Source organism: Fundulus heteroclitus, chromosome 24, assembly GCF_011125445.2.
Source record: "Fundulus heteroclitus isolate FHET01 chromosome 24, MU-UCD_Fhet_4.1, whole genome shotgun sequence".
Taxonomy (NCBI): domain Eukaryota; kingdom Metazoa; phylum Chordata; class Actinopteri; order Cyprinodontiformes; family Fundulidae; genus Fundulus; species Fundulus heteroclitus.
In genome coordinates, this window is record NC_046384.1 from 25,670,193 (window position 1) to 25,692,052 (window position 21,860).

The 21,860-nt window shown below is 42.2% G+C and overlaps 1 protein-coding gene across 7 annotated transcripts in view; it reads right to left on the bottom strand.

The window, feature by feature from the left end:
- Positions 1–21,860, bottom strand: part of gk (glycerol kinase) — a 118,524-nt gene that overhangs the window by 14,236 nt on the left and 82,428 nt on the right. For 6 of the 7 annotated variants that reach the window (XM_036128088.1, XM_036128085.1, XM_036128084.1 and 3 more), the window contains 2 exons: positions 21,193–21,336; positions 21,009–21,095 (listed from right to left, as the gene is read on the bottom strand). In XM_036128088.1, the coding sequence (XP_035983981.1) occupies positions 21,009–21,095; positions 21,193–21,336 (231 nt within the window). Of the gene's footprint in view, positions 1–21,008; positions 21,096–21,192; positions 21,337–21,860 lie in introns of those variants that run through there. The other variant, XM_036128089.1, reaches the window with a different exon arrangement.

Consider the following 21,860-nt stretch of genomic DNA (forward strand, 5'->3'; position numbering starts at 1 on the left):
ACTGTTTATTTGTTTTTCTTTTTTCTTCAACCCCACCATTATGTTTAGTAATTTGAATGTAATTTGAATACTGAATGCAGTATTTGCAAGCCATACTCTGATTGGATGGAAAGAAACCTGTCTGTGATTAGCTGGTGAGGTGGACATTTTCAAGTCGTGAGCGCAGAAAGAGCCGAATGAGCGCACAGCTGGTGTTGAGCGTGGAAGGAAAAGGTCGAGCGTGCGAGCAAAGTCGCGCGTGACCAGAAATGGAACTAAGTGGGTTGAGAAGAGTTTTTCAGAGTTGAGCGCGCGCCAGATCAGTTTTGAGCGCGCGCATGTTGTCTCACTCAATTTAATCTCGTAAATAAAACTTTCTCCAATTCCTCTCTCACTCTCTTCATCTCCTCTTTAATGACTAACTTTCACCTTAGATGTCTCACCTGTTCCCCTGATTTCAGCCTATTAAGCATATTTGCGAGAATTATTGAAGCAGAGTCCACAAACCATATGCGCATATACAGCACTGTGGATTTTTCATCTTAAAATGAAGCGTAGAAGAAGATTTCTTCGAAATAAATACAGTTTATTAACATTTTCGTGTTAATACTGTATCATTCCGTTATGACACCCAAGCACCAGACGAGGTTTTGCTGCTAACACTTTATTTTAGGAAGAACAGGATGGGACTGCTTTTACTCCACTGGTCCCCCGAAACACGACTCCTCTCCCCGGAAGCCACACATTTCTTCCGGTATGACCCCAAAGTAATCTGATTTAAAGGAACAGTAAGTGTGCAACAGCATTTAGCAATAAAGTCTAATAAGGATCATTACAATACATTTTTATTTATTGATTAAATTAACAGTTTTTTGACCTTTACAAAAGGAATGCTTATTTAAACATCTTTATTGTGTGTGGGGGGGGGAAAACACGGTCAGACGCCATTACAGTTTTCGCCTCGCGTACCCCCTAGTGGCAGCTCGCGCACCACACTTTGGGAAACCCTGGAACAAACAAGACAGTTGGTCTAATGACCAGCTGTCTTGTTTGTTCCTCCTCTGAAATAATACATATTTAGAAATACAGGGTTACACATATTATAGCTACATCTGCATGAGACACCTAGGGTTACACACTGAACAAACAAATAAAAACTTAAAAACACACTGCAACAGCAGCCCACGAACAAGTTACTTTCCAACATCAAACCTTTCTGTATGATTCCCTCAGCTGCACCTCCGAGGCCAGCTAACTCACCACTCCCCCCATGTTTTAAGTGTAACTTCTAGCCATTGCAATAAACGTTTCTGTTATGAGGCCTACATTTACAAAGTGACTGCATGAGAGCCTAAATTTACAGGCGCGTTATTGAGTGATAACTGTATGATAAACAAGGAGCAACTACAAAAAAAAAGAGCGCATATGCGCGTACCCACATATTAAGAAGATAAAACAAATGATATCCTACCAGACACTCTGACCCCATGCCATATAATATTATGACACAAAAAAAGGAAAAGAAAAATGTCCAGTAATCAGAAACATTACCAGTCAATCATTTGGAAATAACTCCTCATCCACCTAAAAAAAAAAAAAAAAAAACCTCACGATGAGTTTGGTATTCTCAGCGTGTTTTTCAACATTATTCCATGTTTTCAAACATCGGCAGTATCACGCCCCTCTCCTTCGCGTCGTCTCCTTCGGAACTGGACAATGATGTGTCCCGATATGCATTGTCTCCAGGTCGGGGGCCGACCCGGTGAATCCTGTCAATTTCATACAGGTCGTCAACATCAATATTCAGTGCCTCCGATAGCAGCATTTTCATAAAGCCATCCCAGTCGCGGCCCTCCATCCCTTCTTTCACCCCCGTGATACATATGTTTGCCGCCGGAAGAAGCCTTCCAAAACTGTTATTTTCTCCCTCAGTATGCGAATCAAAATGGATTGTAAGCAAGGAGTTCACCACCCTGCTGCAGAGACAGTCCTCTCAGCAGGATTCCATCAGTGCAAAGCTTGCTCCTGTTAGGATATCAACGAGGTCAAGTGGAACGAGCTGTTTATCCCAGAACTGCATGGCACACTTAGATGGCACCGACCCAAAAAGATTGGCACATGTCTATCAGATACCACCCCGGAGGTGACACAGTTTCTCTGCTGATGTCACAGTTTGGATGTGTACAGCCCTTGTATGGGTGTGTACCTAGATACCTATATAATGTTTCTGTGATGAGAAATCAGGGCTTCCTGCCGATCAGGAGCCCATCAGCGCTGGTGTGACTGTAACTGTTTCTCTGTCTTTACGTAGATAAAATATAGCTAAAAGTATACTTGTCTGTTTTATGCGTCCTACATTCAAGGTAATAAGTAAGTGGGGGTCGCCTGACTGGGTAAAACGAGCTGGGTCCACCGAGGGTGCTTCACCGTAGACGGGACACGGTGAAACAATAACAAAAATGGTGTTTCCGCCCGGACCCAAAAGGCGACGTACCTTCTGTTTTCCGGCCAGGACGTCATTCCAGAGGAAAAACACACAAAAAGGTAAGGAGATTCCATTTATCTCCCAGTGTCTTTTTCTTCCTGGAAGGGCCGACTTTTTGCACTCCTAAAGGCAGAGAAAAGTTTGAGGATAATTGTTTGCAAACGTGTCGAGAAGAATTTTGGGATTTGCATGCGGTCACAGCGGTGAAAGTCCGGGAGACCCTGGCCAGGTCTCTGAAAATACTGTGAATCTTGAGAATGTGGGTTTCGAAGGTTCCCTTGTTAGGCACAGAGGAAAATTCCTGTGTTTAGCATAAAAAGCTGCCATTCTGACAGGTACGCCATTACGCGTGGCTTCTAAAACATTGTGTAGCCTAGAAAATGCGGGTTTAGAGCCCCTTATTTTCCGCGAGGACGAACATAAAATTCTTCGTTTTCACAGAAATATAAAAGCTGCCTTTTCGAAAAACGAGCGCGTATGACATTGAGAACAAGACCAGGCAAATACACAATGGTGTGAATGCACGGGTTTGACGGAGGGTGGCTCTGTTAAAACCCCGATTACAGATGAATAAAGAAAGTAAGGCCGGTGAGTTCAAGGAATCTTTTTATAAGAAACCATGACCTGTTGTGGAAACAGGAAGACCGGAATAAACCCGTGAGCTGGACGCACACACAACCAGCAAGACCGAAGAAAGAGTACGTACAGAGTTAACTAAAGCTTGGCCATAAAGAGTGAGTGTGTGTGTGTGTGTGTGTGTGTGTGTGTGTGTGTGTGTGTGTGAGACACGTTACTGACATTGAGCCAGTAAAATTTAAGGGTTTTTGGTGATGCAGAAGGGCCTCTGCGAGAAGGCCAGATAGGCACTCACTATTTGCAAATGTTAAAAAATAGACTAGCCCAAGCACAGGTAAAAACGGCTGGTGCTCGGGAAAAAATGCCAAAAAGAGGAAATCAAAATAGCAGGCTTGATAAAACTAACTGAACTTTATTTCAGCATATGCTTCTCAGGCCTCGACAAACAACAACAAGAGAGTGAAAGTCTCCAGGGGGTAAGTGAATCATCTTCTTTCAAACAATAAGGTAAGTACACAACTCCTCCAGTTATTCCGGACATGTCACTGATTCAGCCTACGCAGTTAGAACAGTCCATGTCGACCTAAAACACTGGTTAAGAACGGATTTTTAACCACAGCCGGAAAACCTGTCAAACACATTAATCACATGCTGCGCTTGAAAGAAGCCTTGACAAAACCTGAATGCGTGGCGGTCATTAAATGCACGGGTCATCAATCTGGGGCCTCGAAAATAGTAATGGGGAACAACGCTGCTGATTCTGCCGCAAAAACAGTGGCTGATTATAAGAGAAGTGTAAAGGCAACAGCACAGATGGTTTAGTCCCCCGTTGTTGCACGGGACACGGGGCTGGTGGACGTCATTGACATGAAAAAAGCTGCAGCACCTCAGACAAAACAGGCATGGATTGAAAAAGGGGCAAAACAGGACGAACAGACGGGTGTATGGAGGTCACATAATGGGAGACTTGTGGCCTCCTCGGCACTTCTGTTGCTTCTTTGTGAAGAAGCGCACCACAGGGGCCACCAGTCCAGTGAAAAACTGCTAAGGCTAATTAGCCAAAAGTGGTGGCACCCTTTCCTCAAGGATGTTTGTGAATATTTTGTAAATACTTGCTCCATTTGCTGCCATTACAACCCAAAGTAAACATTGAGAGTTGGAATGGGAGCATTTCCTGTTCCCAGCAAACCTTGGCAGGAGGTTGTTATTGATTTTGTGGACATGGGAAAAGACAAAAGGGTGAAAGGATGCTTGTTTGTGTTGATACTTTCACAAGGTGGGTTGAAGCCATGCCCACCAAAACAGAATCTGCACGAGAGGTCATTAATTGGCTAATTAATGACCTGATCCCACGTTATGGTGTTCCACTCAGCATCCGTTTAGATAATGGAACACACTTCACCTCTGACTCCCTAAAACAAGTGGAGGAGTACTTTGGGATCAAACAGAAGTTTGGCTCAGCCTCTCAAGGACTTATAGAGAGGACAAATTGCACAATCAAAGAGCAGTTGGCTAAAGTTTGTGCTGATACTGGAATGACATGGCTGGCTGCGCTACTCTTGGTGATGTTCTCAATTAGATCATCACCCACTGATCGCATGGGGCTGTCTCCCCATGAACTTTTGACAGGAAGGACAATGGCCTGTCCTTTCACTTCCTCTCTCCAACAGGGCTGTGAACCCAGTCTGGATCTACAACAAGAGGAGCTAACGCATTATGTCCAACAATTGCAGTCTGCTGTGAAGTTTTTGTCTCACAACACACAGGAAGCCCTGACCTGGAGAACCAAAGGGAGAGACTCCGGAGCAGATTGCCCCTGGGGAGTGGATATACAGAAAAGTGTTCCACAGAACTTGGAAAGACCCCAGGTGGATTGGACCCTTAAGGTGGTAAGCTCAACCACTTACAGTTTGAAGGTTTGGCTCGAATAAGCTGAAACCAAGGTAAGCAGATCTTGGCAAAAATCACACTGTAGAAAGGGCACACCTTCCACAGAGAGGAACCTCAGAGACACCAGGAAGCACCTGAGGGATATTGGAGAAAACATTGAGGAGTAAGAATGTTGCTGTGCTGCAGCAAAACATTGAGGGGAGGATGGTCCAGTTTGATTTTATTTGTTTCTGGTTTAATCCATGCTGAACAAATTCAGTTTGATACCACAACCTCCCCCATGAATAATTCTGGACCGGATGTGTTCAGGGCCAACCGCGATGCGACACGCCTGGAAAATATCGTCAGATTCCTGTATTAGATATTACGGGGGCTTAGAAGTAAACTATACTCTGGGTAGCTCAGTAACTTCCCAATTCGCTCTCTGTGACGTCATTGACTGTGGGGAGGACCCTGCATCCTGGAGGGGTTATGACGTTTACATGTGTCACTTCCTGTATGGCGCAGTGTCACAAAACAAAGTGTGCAACTGCCATTGTTTCAGACTCACAGTGCTGCTACAGGATACTTGTTTATAACCCTCTATCATGTGCTGACAGTGTTCAGCTGAGGAACATGCTCCCTGATCAAAGAAAGGGGGCGCACCTTTGGATCAAAGTATTCTTGAAGATTTTAAGCAGGTATGTATTGACTATTGGTGATGTGAGGACTGGTTTATCAGCACACCTGGAACCACATGAGGTACATGCGGTTGAAGTTTCTGTTGGATCTGACGAACTAGGAGCAGCTGCTCCTTTGGTCCCGGTGGCACGACAACTTTGGAGCACACTGAGGACGTTTTATCCGGTAAGTACGGATTCTGGCCTTTTTAATGACACTACACGTTGTGCAGGGGAGACGGCTTCAGCATATGCGAACAGAATGTTGAAAGTATGGGAAAACCAGACGGGCTCTTGCCCGTTATCAGACACGCTGCAGCAACTCTTTAAACAGGCAATGTTAAAGGGCCAAACCGAGGATGTTAAGGAGGACATGGACAGAATGGGGACAGATCTGGGGCCCCTCCCTCCAGAAGTCCCATTTCAGATGTATCAGAGACCTCCATGGGGACAAATTCCCAGTAGAGATACACTGCAGTACAGAAATAATAGAAAGGGACCAACCAAAGATTATGATGTGCCCTTGTGCTGGGCGTGTGGTTGGCCAGGGCATTTTGGAAGAGGCTGCCATAACCGTCGCTAGGATCTGACCAGCCCTTTCTCCCTGTCAGAAAAAGCAGGCCTGCACGTGTTTGTCTGTCTGATTGTCATCTTTGTATGTAAATGTATGTATTTGTGTATCGTATGTAACTAAACGTTCGTCTGTGTGAAGTAATGTTCGTGGCTTCAGAATGTTCATTTGTTTTGGGAGAACTGCTGCTCCGTAATTCAAATGACATTTTTAATCATGAACTGTGTTAACTAAAAGCTGAAGAAAGAAAAAGAGACTACAATAACACAGTTTGTGTTTTTTTTTTCACATTAAATATCGGGCCAAATTAAATTGTTACACTGAGATATGTTAACGTGTCTTAAACAAAAATATCCCAGGGTTGAAATACTTGGAACTGGGGATAAAGGTTTTTTCTTTAATTAAGGATTTCACAGCTGCCTAAAGAGAAAAATGTAAGAGCACTAAGATATCAGAAGCATGTCATCAGTTACAAAATCATCTTATGTTATGCTGAGCTAAGGCGAACGTCAGAGTGACAGTTCAGCCTGAAACAGGACAATAGATATGATAAAACAAATCTGACCATGATGTAAACATCAAAATGCGATTTTGGAACTGGGGCAGTGTATTGTTTCTGGGGCACGAACAGAATATCAGCAAAAATAAGGGCAGTTCCAGATTTGAACGGGTTGAAGTTGTAATTCTAATCTTGTTATTGTTTTGGACGGTGTTTTTTGAATCTGAATTACGGGGAAAACTCTTATCATGTATAGAAAAACACTAGAAGCTAAAAAGCCTGAAAGAGAAAAAGGTTGCTTTAAAGTTTCACCCTTGACCAGTTAAGATTGAAAAGCATTAATAAATAAGTTTGCATGATCAAAAGGTCTAGAAAGAAATCAAAAGAATGCTATAAGATATTGGAACACACAGATTGCACTCCTTGGGAGACTTTTTACTTTCGGGTTTTTATTGTTTTGTGTATTTTGATTATTTCTTTGTTAAATGATTCCTTTGCTTTAATTTTTGCATCACCGGTGGCAAAAAAGTGACGACACTCAAGGTTGCTCGGCAGATAAATTAAGAGAAGGAGATGTTTTAATACAAAATGCCAAAAGAAAAGGAACGAGAGATTCCTACCTCCCCTGGACCAACCAAGAACTTAGACATCACGTTAAGAACCAAGACACTAAAAAGACCAGGATTCTTTTGTCACCTAATACACTAACAGAATTGTTTTTCTCTGAGTTACTTCTTTCAGATGATGGGAGAATAAAACTGGAAAGCCACCTTTGTTCCAACAGAAGACTCTGGAAAGTGAGCTCTTTCAGGTCGTGTGGTAAGAAGTCAAGATCTAAAATAGACATGCAGGGATTGACAAAGGTGACTAAATTATGCTAAGCGTTGACAAACTTAGACACCAGGTAATATGGAGACCTTCTGGAGGAGAAAGGTGGCTTTAGACATTTTTCATGTACCCCTTCCCACTGCTGCCCTCTCTACTGACTCACATTAACATTTCTACCGTTTTCTGCCTTTTTCTTGCAAGGAAACCTGGTCATATATATAATTGGAATGTGCTAACAGAGAGATTTTAGTCTATTTTTTCTTAGACATTCTCAGATGCAAGTGAGTACCAAGCGGTGCCACAGTGGTCCAGGGGACGGAGAAAAAAGGTGATGTACTTGACTCCTGCCTAATCCTGTTTTTAATCAAATTATAGACAAAAAATCAGTAATTTTTAACGATATGGTTGATGTTGCTTTGAGAAAGTTTTACTGTAATTTTTGTTTTAAAATTTTTTCTTTTTAAACTACACTACGGATGAAGATGGACAATTCTTGTATTAGACACTTTGATTTTGGACGAAATCCATATTGGCAAAATACTGGCAGAATTCCTTGTGGTTTCAGACACAACGATTGGAGAAAGAAGATTCATGGACAATGCTCGTCCTGGCACGATGTTGTGGTGCTGAACTGAGACATGAGGACTGAAAATGGACAACTAATTGCGGGGGCAAAGACAGAGGCATCGGATAGCCTTCAATGGACCGCAACACGAAACAAAGATGAGTTGGCAGACACCCCTTCTGCATTTCACATCAGATTTTCCTGTACACAATTAAAAAACAAAACACACATTAGAAACAAACACATTGGCGGATGCGCTTAGGAGAAAACTTTCAGATTAAAAGCAATCAAGATTATTATTAAAAATGTTAATTGTTTTAAGTCAGAGCTGTTATTAGCTAGCGATCAGAGGGCCAAACGCATTCGGACAAGTGGTACTGGTCTGGAAACAAAGCTGGTAGAGTTCGCAAAGATAAGAAGGATTTTCTTTTACTTTTCTAACAAAGTTTTATTTAAATCATCTAAAATATATATAGATATGTTTTGGAATTTTATTAGCCCCACAAGGGGTTTGAATAAGATTCAAAGAGGCACCTTTAAGATACAATAAGCATTGTAAAACACAAGGTGCACGAGAAGAAATAGGGGACACCGCTAAAAGAAATTAATTTTGCACCAAAATGTTAATTTACCTGATGAAAGCATAGAGTAGCTTAAGAAATTATGCTAAACCTAAACAGGCTTGACAACTTATGAAAGGAAAGACATCAATAAAGCACCAGAAAGATTAAGGATTTAAATGGATAAGACTGCAAGTTTAGAATAATGCCTTATTCTACTAAATAACATGAGTAGATTAGGGATTAAAGCACCCGTGTAAATAGTTTGGAATTGTACGCAGTTACCTAAAAGGTTTGAGGAGACTTAAGATCTATCTGTTTGAACAAAAAATAGCACAATAGTTGTCCTTTAACTAGATGTTAAAACATCCAGAAGAAAAAAAAACACATAAACTTAGACTTAGACTTTCTTTATTGTCATTTTGTAGCACAGAGTGCATACAGAACGAAATTTCGTTTTTTCATACAGCTCAGAAAGATTGCAGTAACTCTACAGGATACCTTGCAGTGAATTTACAGTACAGGATAAGAAAAATGCAGTGGTAAATCACAGTCAAATACAGGATAACTTTCAATTAACTTTCGGATAAAGTGCAGCAGTGAGCAGTAGGCAGATTGAAATGTAAAAACAATGTAAGCAATGTAAACAATTACGCAGTAAGGTGCAGCAGTGATTTAACAATAGACAGTTGCATTGTAAACAGTTTTGCAGTACGTTTCCGGAAAAAGTGCAGCAGCGATATTGAAGGATACATACAAATGTGCAAATTAGCGGGTCGAGTGTGGTACACAGACCGTTTTTATACTTCAGCAGTTCAACAGTCTGATGGCAGCAGGGAAAAAGCTTTTGCAGAACCTGGTGGACCTGCAACGGATGCTGCGGAACCTCTTTCCAGAGGGCAGCAGGGAGAATAGTCTATGGTGGGGGTGTGAGGGGTCCCTGATGATGTTACGGGCTCGAGACACACAGCGCTGCGATGAAATGTCTTTAATGGAGGGAAGAGGAGCCCCGATGATCCCTTCTGCTGTCCTCACGACTCTCCTCACGTTCTTCCAGTCGGAGGCACTGCAGCCTCCACACCACACAGAGAGACCGCTGGTCAGAATACTCTCTATGGTGCTTCTGTAGAAAGTCGTGAGGATGGGCGGGGGCAGGCGGGCTCTCCTCATCCTTCGCAGAAAGTACAGTCGCTTCTGTGCCCTCTTCACCAGTGACATGGTGTTCATAGTCCAGCTGAGGTTGTCCGTGATGTGCACCCCCAGGAACTTGGTGCTGCTGACCACCTCCACAGCTGAGCTGTTGATGAGCAGTGGAGCATGGTGAGGCCGGTTCTTCCTGAAGTCGACGATGAGCTCCTTCGTCTTCTCCACGTTCAGGATCAGGCTGTTGTCTCTGCACCAGCCCACCAGCTGCTCCACCTCCTCTCTGTAGTCCTGGTCGTTGTCGTCTCTGATCAGGCCCACCACCGTTGTGTCGTCCGCAAACTTCACGATGTGATTGGTGGTGAACCTGGGGACGCAGTCGTGTGTCATCAGAGTGAACAGCAGGGGGCTCAGGACGCAGCCCTGAGGGGAGCCCGTGCTGAGGGTGATGACATCAGAGGTGTTCTGTCCGACCCGGACTGATTGAGGTCTGTTGGTTAGGAAGTCCAGCAGCCAGTTGCGAAGGGGTGTGCTGAAGCCCAGATGCTCCAGTTTTCCCACCAGATGCTGTGGGATGATGGTGTTGAACGCTGAACTGAAGTCCAGGAACAGCATCCGCACGTGCGTGTTCTTCTCCTCCAGGTGTGCCAGGCTCAGGTGGAGAGCAGAGGAGATGGCGTCCTCAGTGGAGCGGTTCCGTCGGTAGGCAAACTGGAACGGGTCGAGTGTTGGGGGGAGACTGGAGACGATGTGTTCCTTTACCAGCCTTTCAAAGCACTTCATCATGATGGGAGTCAGTGCAACAGGCCGGTAGTCGTTGAAACAGGTGACTTGAGGTTTCTTTGGCACCGGAATGATGGAGGCAGACTTGAAGCATGCTGGCACTGTGGCTTGGTCCAGCGAGGTGTTAAAAATGTCTGTGAGGACACCAGCCAGCTGACCTGCACACTCCTTGAGCACCCGCCCAGGTATGTTGTCGGGGCCTGGGGCCTTTCGCGGGTTGACTCTCCTCAGAGTCTTCAACACGTCGGCAGTGTCAAGGCAGAGGACCTCCTCTTCCTGATGGGGAACAGCTTTCACTGCTGGAGTGCTGTTTAGTGCCTCAAACCTCCCAAAGAAGTTATTTAGTCCATTGAGGAAGTCAGCATCAACTTCACCCACCGGGGGGGAGGGCGTGTTGTATTCAGTGATCGCCCGGATGCCTTTCCACATGCTCCTGGTGTTGCTGGCATCGTGGAAAAGCTCCTGGATTTTCTGGCTGTGGTTCCGCTTTGCAAGCCTGATGGCACGGTTCAGGTTGGCTCTCGCTGTCCTCAGAGCCTCCTTGTCACCAGACTTGAAGGCTGAGTTCCGTGCTTTTAGCGCTTGACGGACCTCCGCAGTAATCCAGGGTCGTTGGTTGGCTCGGGTGATGATGGTCTTGGTGGTGCTGACGTCCTCAATGCATTTGTTGATGTAGGCTGACACGGTCATGGCGTACTCATCAATGTTGATCTTGTCCTCATAAGTTGCTGCAGCTTTGAACATGTTCCAGTCAGAGCACTCAAAACAGTCCTGGAGCGCCTCCATTGCTCCTTCAGTCCACACCCTCACCTGCCTCGCTGTAGGTTTTGCTCTGATCAGCAGGGGCCTGTATGCAGGAATTAGCATCACAGAAAGGTGGTCTGAAGAGCCCAGGTGGGGGCGGGGGACTGCTCTGAATGCTCCTTTTATGTTTGTGTAAACTAAGTCTAGAGTATTCTCTCCCCGAGTTGCAAAATCCACGTGTTGGTAAAAATGAGGGAGAACAGTTTTCATATTTGCCTGGTTAAAATCCCCAGCAATGATGAAAACACATAGTTTAGCCATCTATTAACCTAGTGGTCTTTTAGACCAGGATAATCTAACGATCGTCCTCTTGCGTACATGCAGAAAATAAATGAGGTCAATTAGATTAGTTGAACGTTTGGAATCTGGTCAGGACAGCAGAAGTGACTCCTGGACACAAGATGATGATAGGAGGATAACAACTTGAACATGATATCAATGCATGAAGGTTGGCTCTGAGGAACATCAGAGCTGCAACGGTACCCGACAGTGAAACTCCTGCTGTGCTAAAAACATCTTGAACAGGACTATGCATGACTGCTTTGCTTCACAGGTGATGGAATTCAACTACAAGGTTTCAGGAACATGACATGGAGAGGTTGGCATTCAGGAAACGCACCTAGAACACACACTTGGACTCTTAACAAAAGAACATTTGAAAATGGAGATTCAACAATATGCAACTTGGGGTTATTGGGCCCGAAAGGGGGACACTAAAGAGGAGATAAACTGAAAGCCTGGGCTTATGACGAGAGACATTTCACAGACAGGGGGTGTGGACACCCAGGAATGGCTGCTGTGGTTTGAAAATGTCAGAGATTTGTCGCAGGTGGTGGAGTGTTTCGATGACCGAGGCACTTGGAACCAGGTTGGACCAAGGAGACGACGTCGTGTTCCTACAAGGAATACCTGTAACCTAACACTGACTGTGAAGAATTTTTTGTGTTTGGGTTTGCTGGGGTTGCCAAAAGGAGCATCGGAGATGACTTTCTCTATCCTGACCAGGTTCACACTTAAAACACATGAGAACAAGAACAAGATACTTGTTAAAGGGTTGATTTACTTTGGGTTAAAATTATGCTTGAGTGTATTATCAATTATACTAATGTTAGATGACTGAAACAGGTTTAAGGTCTGATACAAAATCTATCTAGAGCAGTATGGAGCTTCTTACATGGTCAAGGGGCGATGTGTTTAATAAGCAACAATGAGTTATTGCTCACAGCATACTACAGTTTAAAGGTTTGTTTCAAACAAGATTCAAACAGGGGGACATAAAATACAACCAGGGTTGTTTACAAAAGCTGTCTGTTAAAACAAGCAGAAGTGATTAAAAAATCAAGAATTAAAGGGGTTAGAATTGCTCTTCGCTTTAGGTGAAGGGCATATTCAACTAGAAGTCTTTTGGTTTAATGCACGTCAAGCTGAAACTGATTCAAAGAACTACTTCCTGTCTCCGCCCTGGGCTACACCCACTTCCTGAATAGCAACCAATCATGACTTTGTGTGCCCGAGGGGGCATGCACACACTTTCTTTTTCTCAGCTGAGCTTTTCAAAATAAGACAAGAAGTACATAAGGCTGCTTCTGATTAATATCACAACATTATTCTGCAAATATACATAGTGGAGCTTTCTTTTACAAACTTAAGGGTTTTTCTCTTGGTCTTTTTAGAAAAATGTGAGGTGTTTTTAAAGCTGGTTCAGCAACAAGTTTCTGAAAGGTTTTAATACAATTCCTTGTGTGCTAAATAAGTTGAGATTAACCTTGACACAGTAGCCATGGAACATATGATGATAAATTTCTGTTGCAGAGATTTTTCAACTGTTGGACACTGTAAGGTGAGACACACATGGGAAAGAATTATAGAGAAATGCTGCTGCAGATAATGTTGAACTTTCAGATTTCTCCTTTAATATGAGAGTAAATGCAAGATCTAATGATTACAGTAAAGGAGGTTAAGCTAAGAGCACAATAATTGTGTACGGAAATATCTGGATGTGAAAGTGTTTGAAGAAGGTAAATGACAGAAGGATTGGGAGTCTTGAAGAACACTAATTACACTTTGTTTCTGTTATTCAACAGTAAACAAGGCCTGGTGTCTGCCAACCATCTTCACAGAGCATTTTACTGGGGATAAAATGCTTATTGCCTGAAAAAGGACAGAACACTCATTACCATCCAACTAAATCGTTTTTGTCCATGCTGAGGAACAAGAAGAGGACTTAAGAAGTTTGGGAGTAACATGCCAGAGAACTATCATTTTTTAAAGAAAAAAAATATATATATTTTTCCTTTTTGCAACAAAGGAGCAGTTGCCTGAGAACTCTGAGCTGACCACTTATGCACAAATAGATTCATGTCTGCCACGTGCTCAGACTGACCTGACGGTTTTTACTTGCGTTATTGACGTACAGACTCTTTTTATATCACAAAACTGATTTTTTTCTCTTTTTTCCTTTCTCTTCTCCACTGACTTCCATCACCATGTTTAATTTTATGTGTTTTGATGTTTATACTGTGATGTTGCCTTAAGTTGATCGCTATGGTTTTATGATTAAGAATGAAAACTCTCTGTTACAGACACACACACCAGGACCTACAGTTCTTGAAGTCTTTTTGCTTTGTTATATAGAAAGCCAGGATCTGATGGCTATCACAGATCCATAAACTACTCGGTAGGGCTAATATTTAGATTCAATACAGGGTGTCTTCTCGCTCAGATTGGCCCAGAGTGGGAGTGCCCTAGACTGGGCTCTATCGGGTTTTTTACCATTTCTTAGAGAGATGGGGTTTTTCTGCTGGAGGCTCAGCCCGCCCTCTGATGCCCCCTACTGGTACTCTTGGATTTGTGAGGTTTGAAAGTGATGGATGTTTGTCCATAGGAATGGAGAGTGGAGGACCAAGTAGGAGGTTTCTTGGGGTGGAGGTAGAGTAGACGAATTTGGCCTTCGTTAATGAACAAGTCTTAGCTTACTTAGTCTAAAGTAAACTTAAAATAATGTGCGCATAGGAACCTAAAACAGGCCTAGCTCAAATAGTTGAACTCTAAATTGTAGATAAAATGCTTGGACTGTGGTCTTGACTAAAAAATGCTAAATTATGAAGTATTCATGCTGATTGATGCTAAGATGTTTCCATTGTGATTTGTCCGGCCCACTCCTTGGAACTGTTTTCGTTGTGATGTGCCTTTGGGGCACACCAACAGGGGGGGCTAACGGACAACTGGACTGTTTTTTACAAAGTGCCCTTCGGGCACACCAGCAGAGATTGTGTGACCCCAGAGACTGAGCCGCACTATCGACTGCCATGGAGATCACGGATGGATGGACTCTGGAAGCCAGAAGCTGAACTGCTTGGATTGCTTGGACTAGACGGAATGACTGACTGTTCTGGGAGAGGGACAGACTGAGAGTTGTCATCCCACTGGTTGATCATCTTTGGTGATGTGCCATTATGACACATCATCAGGGGGTCTGTTAGGATATCAACGAGGTCAAGTGGAACGAGCTGTTTATCCCAGAACTGCATGGCACACTTAGATGCCACCGACCCAAAAAGATTGGCACATGTCTATCAGATACCACCCCGGAGGAGACACAGTTTCTCTGCTGATGTCACAGTTTGGATGTGTACAGCCCTTGTATGGGTGTGTACCTAGATACCTATATAAAGTTTCTGTGATGAGAAATCGGGGCTTCCTGCCGATCAGGAGCCCATCAGCGCTGGTGTGACTGTAACTGTTTCTCTGTCTTTACGCAGATAAAATATAGCTGAAAGTATACTTGTCTGTTTTATGCGTCCTACATTCAAGGTAATAAGTAAGTGGGGGTCGCCTGACTGGGTAAAACGAGCTGGGTCCACCGAGGGTGCTTCACCGTAGACGGGACACGGTGAAACAATAACACTCCCACAGCAAGCTTTGCACTGGGATATTAATATTAATGGGATATAAACTAAGGTTGAATCACATTGCCAAATGAGGTACCCCTCAGTGTCTTCACATCTTCTGCCTGGGACTCTGAAGCAGAGGGGGCAGGGGATACCAGCCACCCCCTGCGAGCCACATGGAATTCAGTCTTCACATTCTTCCTGCCTGAGACAAAGGAGGAGGCAGGCCTCACATGGGGCTCAAGGCCCCCAAAAGCCCACAATCTGACAGCAAAATCTGCTGAAATCGCCAGCTGAATGCCGGGGACTTGACTGCAACTGGGTCAGAGACTGCTGGAGGGCCTTGGACCGGCCCACTTCTGTTCCAACCATGTTTCGGCTAGGCCGCAGGCTAGCCCGCTGCTGAAATGACCAACGTTTTCCACTCTCACTGCTCTCTTCCTTGGATGGCCAAGTGGACCGAACTTACACGAGGCACCGACAGGTTCGGCAGAGAAACCACAGGGAAAGCTGAAGGGTTTGTTTGAAAGTCTGTGTAATGCGTCCACATGGTGTTTTGAACACCAAGAGTTAACGGACGTAGCTCATGCGAGAATTCTGATACCTTGTCATTGCCGATGTGATTCGAGTGTGTTTTATGGTTATAAGAAATGTTATCTCCACAGGGGTTTCATACATTCATGGGATATTAATATTAATGGGATATAAACTAAGGTTGAATCACATTGCCAAATGAGGTACCCTGGAGTTACAGTGTCAGCACATGCAAGCTGTGCTAAACAGTTCTCTTTCAAGGGTATTAAGCTCCTGCTCTAGTTGCACGCAAAGTGTAAGACTCTGGAATGACCTGGAAATTTAAAACCTTTTTTCAGGCTTAAAAAAAAAGTGTGTATATGAATGGGGCTATAAACAGCATGCACAAATATACAAAGAAATTATTGTTGTTGGTGTGAAAGTTCAGAATTAGATGTGTGTGAGAGAGTTAAAAAAATTAACAATAAAACTTGTGACTTTATTGAAATATAAAATTAGTATTAATTTATATGTATATGCGTAATACCACGTCTATCTTTGTTTAAGAGGCGAAAAAATATTTCGGCATGAAAACAGGTATTTACTTACAGATTTGTTTACACATTGTGTAAACATCAGGGCGTTACGAGTGGCGATTTAGCCATTATTGGCCAGAGTTTAACATTTTATGGCACTAGGATGTTTTCATTCCAATTTTGAAAAGTGCTTGAAAAATAAAAATATTTTTTGTACAAGCATGTTTTTTATTAGTGTCATTTATTGCAAAATTGCATATTAAAATGCCTAAATAGGCTTTTACACATTCAGAAATAAAAGGATAAAATATGTGATTAATTTGTGATTAATCTTTAGTTAACTATTGATATTATGCAATTCAAAATTGTAATCATTTGACAGCCCTTATATACATATGTGTGATGGGTCCGGCAACAATGATGCGTCGGCGCATCACTATGAGAAAGTCATGTGACGAGTCTGACGCACTAAACTGTGTTTATCAGGATGGGTATCTGTCAACGGGATGCATCTGCCAAAAGAGTCTTTGATCTTTAGCGGTTCATCAAATTCATCAATAATTCTGGAGATCCTCAAGCCACAAGAAAGGTTTCCGCCCTGTGGGACCATTTTGATCTCAACCCGGAAAATAAGGTATTTGTTTTAATTTCCTGGTTGTTTCATCCTGTTCTCAGAGTTTCCACTTGGTCTATCTGAATTGAAAATCATTTCAAAGTGACTCTTAATTTACTGTTCCTATTATTTTCTGCAGGCTAAATGTCACATTTGTGCAACAGAACTTTCCTATTTAAACAAAAGCACCTCCTCAATGCTGAGACATTATAGGGCTAAGCGGCTAAGCAAGAGAACGAAGTCCCAGATACACCCATGATAAATTCAGGTACACAGCCATTTTACAACTTACTCACAGTTGCTTTATTGATAATTCCTATTAATTTATTCTTTATCCCATTTTTAACCATTGAGCTTCCAATCTGAAGTGATTAACTGTGTTGACCCTGGCAACATTTCCAGACCCCAGATTTAAATCACTCGGGTTCCGCAGTTCCTCCAAGTACAATGAGACCATCAGCAGACTACAGTCAGAATGTGCATCTGTAATCGGAAGCACAAATGAGCACCAGCCAGGAACATCTTTACAAAAGCTGTCTGCCCCCACTTCAGGCATGTTTTTGAGCATTATTTGTTTGTTATTTTTCAATCATGTACTAAAATGGCAATTTGTTCTTTTTAGATAACCTTTGGCAACATCTTGACATCGAAGTGGGCAGGCAGACCAAAAGTCCCACAAGCTGATGCCATCCAGGAGGTGCACAGATACTTGGCAGAGGGTAATATTGCTAGGTCCCATGATATACTGGAAAAACCAAAAGGCAATCTAGCCAAACCTCTTCCGCCCTTCATTACAATTTCTCTGTACTCCATCTGTGGATGGATCAGCCTCATCTGTGCCGTGTGAGCGGGGGTTTTCTACAGTTTGAGAAGTGGTATCAAAAAAGCGTAACAGACTCATTTTCAAAACGTTGGAACAACTTTTTTTTTAATAAAAATGTGTAAAAAAAGCATCCTTATTCACAACATGTTTACTTAGAGGTTATTACAATATGATACAGGTTTACATTATCTATTGACTGCATCTAAAAATATCAAAGATATTTTAATATATATATACACACACACACACAAAAATCTTTATTATATATTATTTTGGGACCATTTCCTGTTCAATGGACACAAAAAATTCAATTACTCTTTCAAAATAGCACAAGATCACATCTCTGTCTCTCGACCCCCACATAATAAGGTGGAAATTAGTCCGTGGACAGGTACGTGCAGAGCTCAGTTTTACGAGTGCGTACATAACGTCACATTATAGACTGCTCGGGGAAATAAGTCTGCACGATGCCCAGTACAATCAAGAGTGCAGCCACCTTTAATGTTTCTCCTAAGCTGAGTTGTTGCTCATTTACTTTAAGCTCAGAGTAATCTGCATTTGCACGCAGGTAAACTCACACTCCCGCAAGAGGAGAAAGCACTCAGAGTCACAACATATTTTTACCTTCCTTAATAAATATTTCTGCGTTTTGTAAAAGGGCTCAATTTGCCGCAAATTGCCAAAAGTGTGTCTATTGGAATAAAAAATCCACCTTCCTGAGTCCTTCACTGAAATAAGATGGCTGCTTTATATTTAGAAAACACATTTTTGTTGCTAGATAGACCCCATGAATGGATCAGGAACAGATCCCAAATGTAATCAAATAAAAATGTAAAAAAAGTTATGCTCAAAAATATTATAAACTCTGGCAGATTTTGATTTGAAAGAGATTTTAATTCAAAAAAGGAAGGAAGAAAGGCAGGTAACCTTCAAAATGTACAAATTTACACTATAAACAGGGGTGTACATAATATTTTTGTTGAGTTACTCAGGTGAGTACCAGGAGGTGGTGGTTGGTACTCAAACCATATGTAGAGTGGTCTTATTAAGCTCAGTCTTCCTACTGTCCTCCTCAGTTTTGCCCCCACTGTCCTCTGCTTCAAACACCTGTGTGGTAAATGATGAAGATGCTGCAGATGCACTTCCCTGTCCTTGGTTTAGCCTCCGATTAGCTGCCTCCATCCACAGGTCAACAGCTGGCTTTGGGTCAGATGTTTATGTGGTCTGCTTTGACAGGTGAATGTGCATCAGGGCTGAGAGACAAGCATGTGACAGACGAGATCTGTACTTGGTTTTTATTATGATGAGATGGGAGAATCCCCTCTCACAAGCTGCACTGCTTAAAGGCAGTGTAAGAGACAGCTTAACCACCTTGTTGATGTTGGAGTAAGCAACTGGGTTACTTGTTTTTACTATTTGGACCAAGTCATACACAGATGAGGCTCCCAGGCATTTTTCTGCCTGCTTTAAGTGCATCCATTCTGTCACAGTGGTGTCTTTGTCAAGCTGCAAGGTGGCCTCATATTTATTGAGAATGCGGCAAACTGTTGTGTTTCCAAAACTGTGGAGGTCTTTCATTTCCTCAGGCCATGTTGAAGGATCAAATACTAAGAAATGATCACATGACTTGAGGGAGTCATATTTGATTTCAAACTCTTCAATTAACCCCCTGAGTATGTTTGTCTTGTCTCTGTCAGCATCCGCATTAGGGCATAGTGTGTGCCCTGTAGCGGCCTTCACCATCAAGCAGAAGTGTGAACTGTCCAATGGCTACCATGAGTTCATCCTTACATTCTCCAATGGTCAGCTTTTCCTTCTGAAATTTGATGGATGTGGTCTTTGAAATGTTTCCAATGTCAAGCATGTTTGACAGAAACCACTGAAAACGCTCTGTGCAGATTTGCTGCAAGTCACTGTTATCAGCTAGCTTGTTTATTAGCAATGGCTTGCACCACATTCATGTGCTCCTTGCTCTTTTCATGTTTGTCAAATAAAGGATGGTTGAAATTCTTTGAGTCTTTTTAAAACGCACCTGTTTTGTCTGCTAGATTTGGATGCGAGCGGCAAATCTTGCACCACATTTCAGTATGCTCCTCGTTGGCTTCAAGCCCTGGCACATCTTGGAGCCACTTTTCTGAAAAAAAGTCTTCTTTGGCTCTAGCCCAGTTTGCCTTTTCTTTGTAGGTGGCGAAACAGCAAAGAAGCTGCTTAATGTCTGTTATTTATTGGACATCTTCAACAGTAGTTCAAAACTGGTGTTGATAAGGTGATGGTCAAGTAGTACGCAAAGGCACGTAGTAAGACAATCGACGCTTTCCTGATTTGTGTCGCGCATGTGTACCTGCGTACCAGTTATGTATGAGACAGACAGCTTGTATAAAGACAGCTTGTATAAAGTTCTATAGGGGAAACACTGAACCAAGATCTTCTTTTTGCAAGGCAGCAGTGCTATCCACTGTTCCACTGTGCAGCCCAGCAACCAATTAAGTTAATTCAACATAAAAGTTACGTTAATTTGGCCTTATGTTAGAAACAGGGCAGCGTAGCCTAACTACTACTCTGTCCTCCCGGCAGAGACGGATAGCTCTCCCTCCCAAGAGAGAGTGGTGTTAAGGAGGAAACTCACCAGACAAGTTGCAAAGCAGCTTATGTGTGTCCTACGCTTAGGTTAGCTTTTCATTTTAAATCAGTCAGGCAGGGTATAAACAGGGAAACAAACTAGATTTAAAGATTTCAAGTGTGTCTTATAGTCCACAAAATATGGTAAATATCCACTGTTTTATTTCTATTTTTATGTAAAAAAAGAAAGAAAGAAAAAGAGAAAAATAAAAACATAAAACAAAGGGTGGCTACATTTTGTTCTATGGAATGTTGATATTTGAGGAAAATTAAATTAAACAGCAAATAGTTTTCAACCAAATGACAAGCAAAACAGATCTAAAAAAATCTTCTAATATCATTCTCTTGTGGAAATTCAATGTAAACATTCTATGAAAAATAAAGGAAAAACTGCTAAAAGCAGCATTTAAAAAAATAATAATAAAGTCTAAAAGCATTAATTTGGTTCTTTGTAATTCTTTGTCAAAGTTATGAAGAGCCATTGTGAACCAACCAAAGAGCAGCTCCAGAGGTGCAGAATGTTGTAACATACTTTGGTTGATTCTTTGAGATCATTAAATCTGCATGAATTATTAGTTAAATATATACAATAAACGGTTAAGCAATTTTTAAGTTTATAATTACTTGAAAATAAGTGAGTTTATGCCTATTGTTTTATGTTTTTTTACTTACCGTTTCCATTAACTGCAGGCTGTGTCGTTTCCCAGTTCATGGCTTTCTCAACCGCTTTTTTCCACCTTGCGTATCGAAACTCGCTCTCTACGTGGAAAAAAATGTTTATTAAAACTTCAAATAACAAATAAATTAAAAAAAACTCGCTGTTACATTATCTTGGAGGGGGAGCGGCTCTTTGCACCTTCAGGGTTGATCTGAGGATCGAACTTCTCCGATGTAACATCGCTCAGGTCCTCTGGGTTCAGGCTCCACACGCTCACCCCCTCTGCCGCTCCAGCTGCCATCGCTGCTCCAAGAGCCGTGGTCTCAGGCATGGATGGCTTCACTACAAAAACATGACAAGCTGTACTGCTTACATTAACACAACACATTTAAAACATTTAAATTTGACACACATTTAATAGAAAATATGAAACATTACTTTGTGCAAAAAAACATCCTCTTTTTCGCATTTTAAAGCAGGATGGTTGTTAACCGATCACTGCCCGTTAGCACAGAGCATTTAATATATCTACTACAGACTTGTAAGAAGATTTAAGATGTCTTCTTTACAGATCTCTAACTGTAGAAAATTGTGCATCTCTTACTGTTTTCCAGTTTGATCAATTTAGAAAAAAAAATTAGTATAGAAAAAAGTAAAAGTTTTTCTCTATTTCCTACAGAAAAAAAATCTAAATTGCTTAATACAGGATTCATACACCTTTTCCATGATCAAATTCAAATACTTATCAAGGACTTTCAAGGTCAGTTTTAAAGATATTCCAGTACCATAACCTGCTGTAAATAGTTGTAAATTGCATTATGTGATACAAATTTATGCATACACACAATTTGTTTTATTAACAAAAC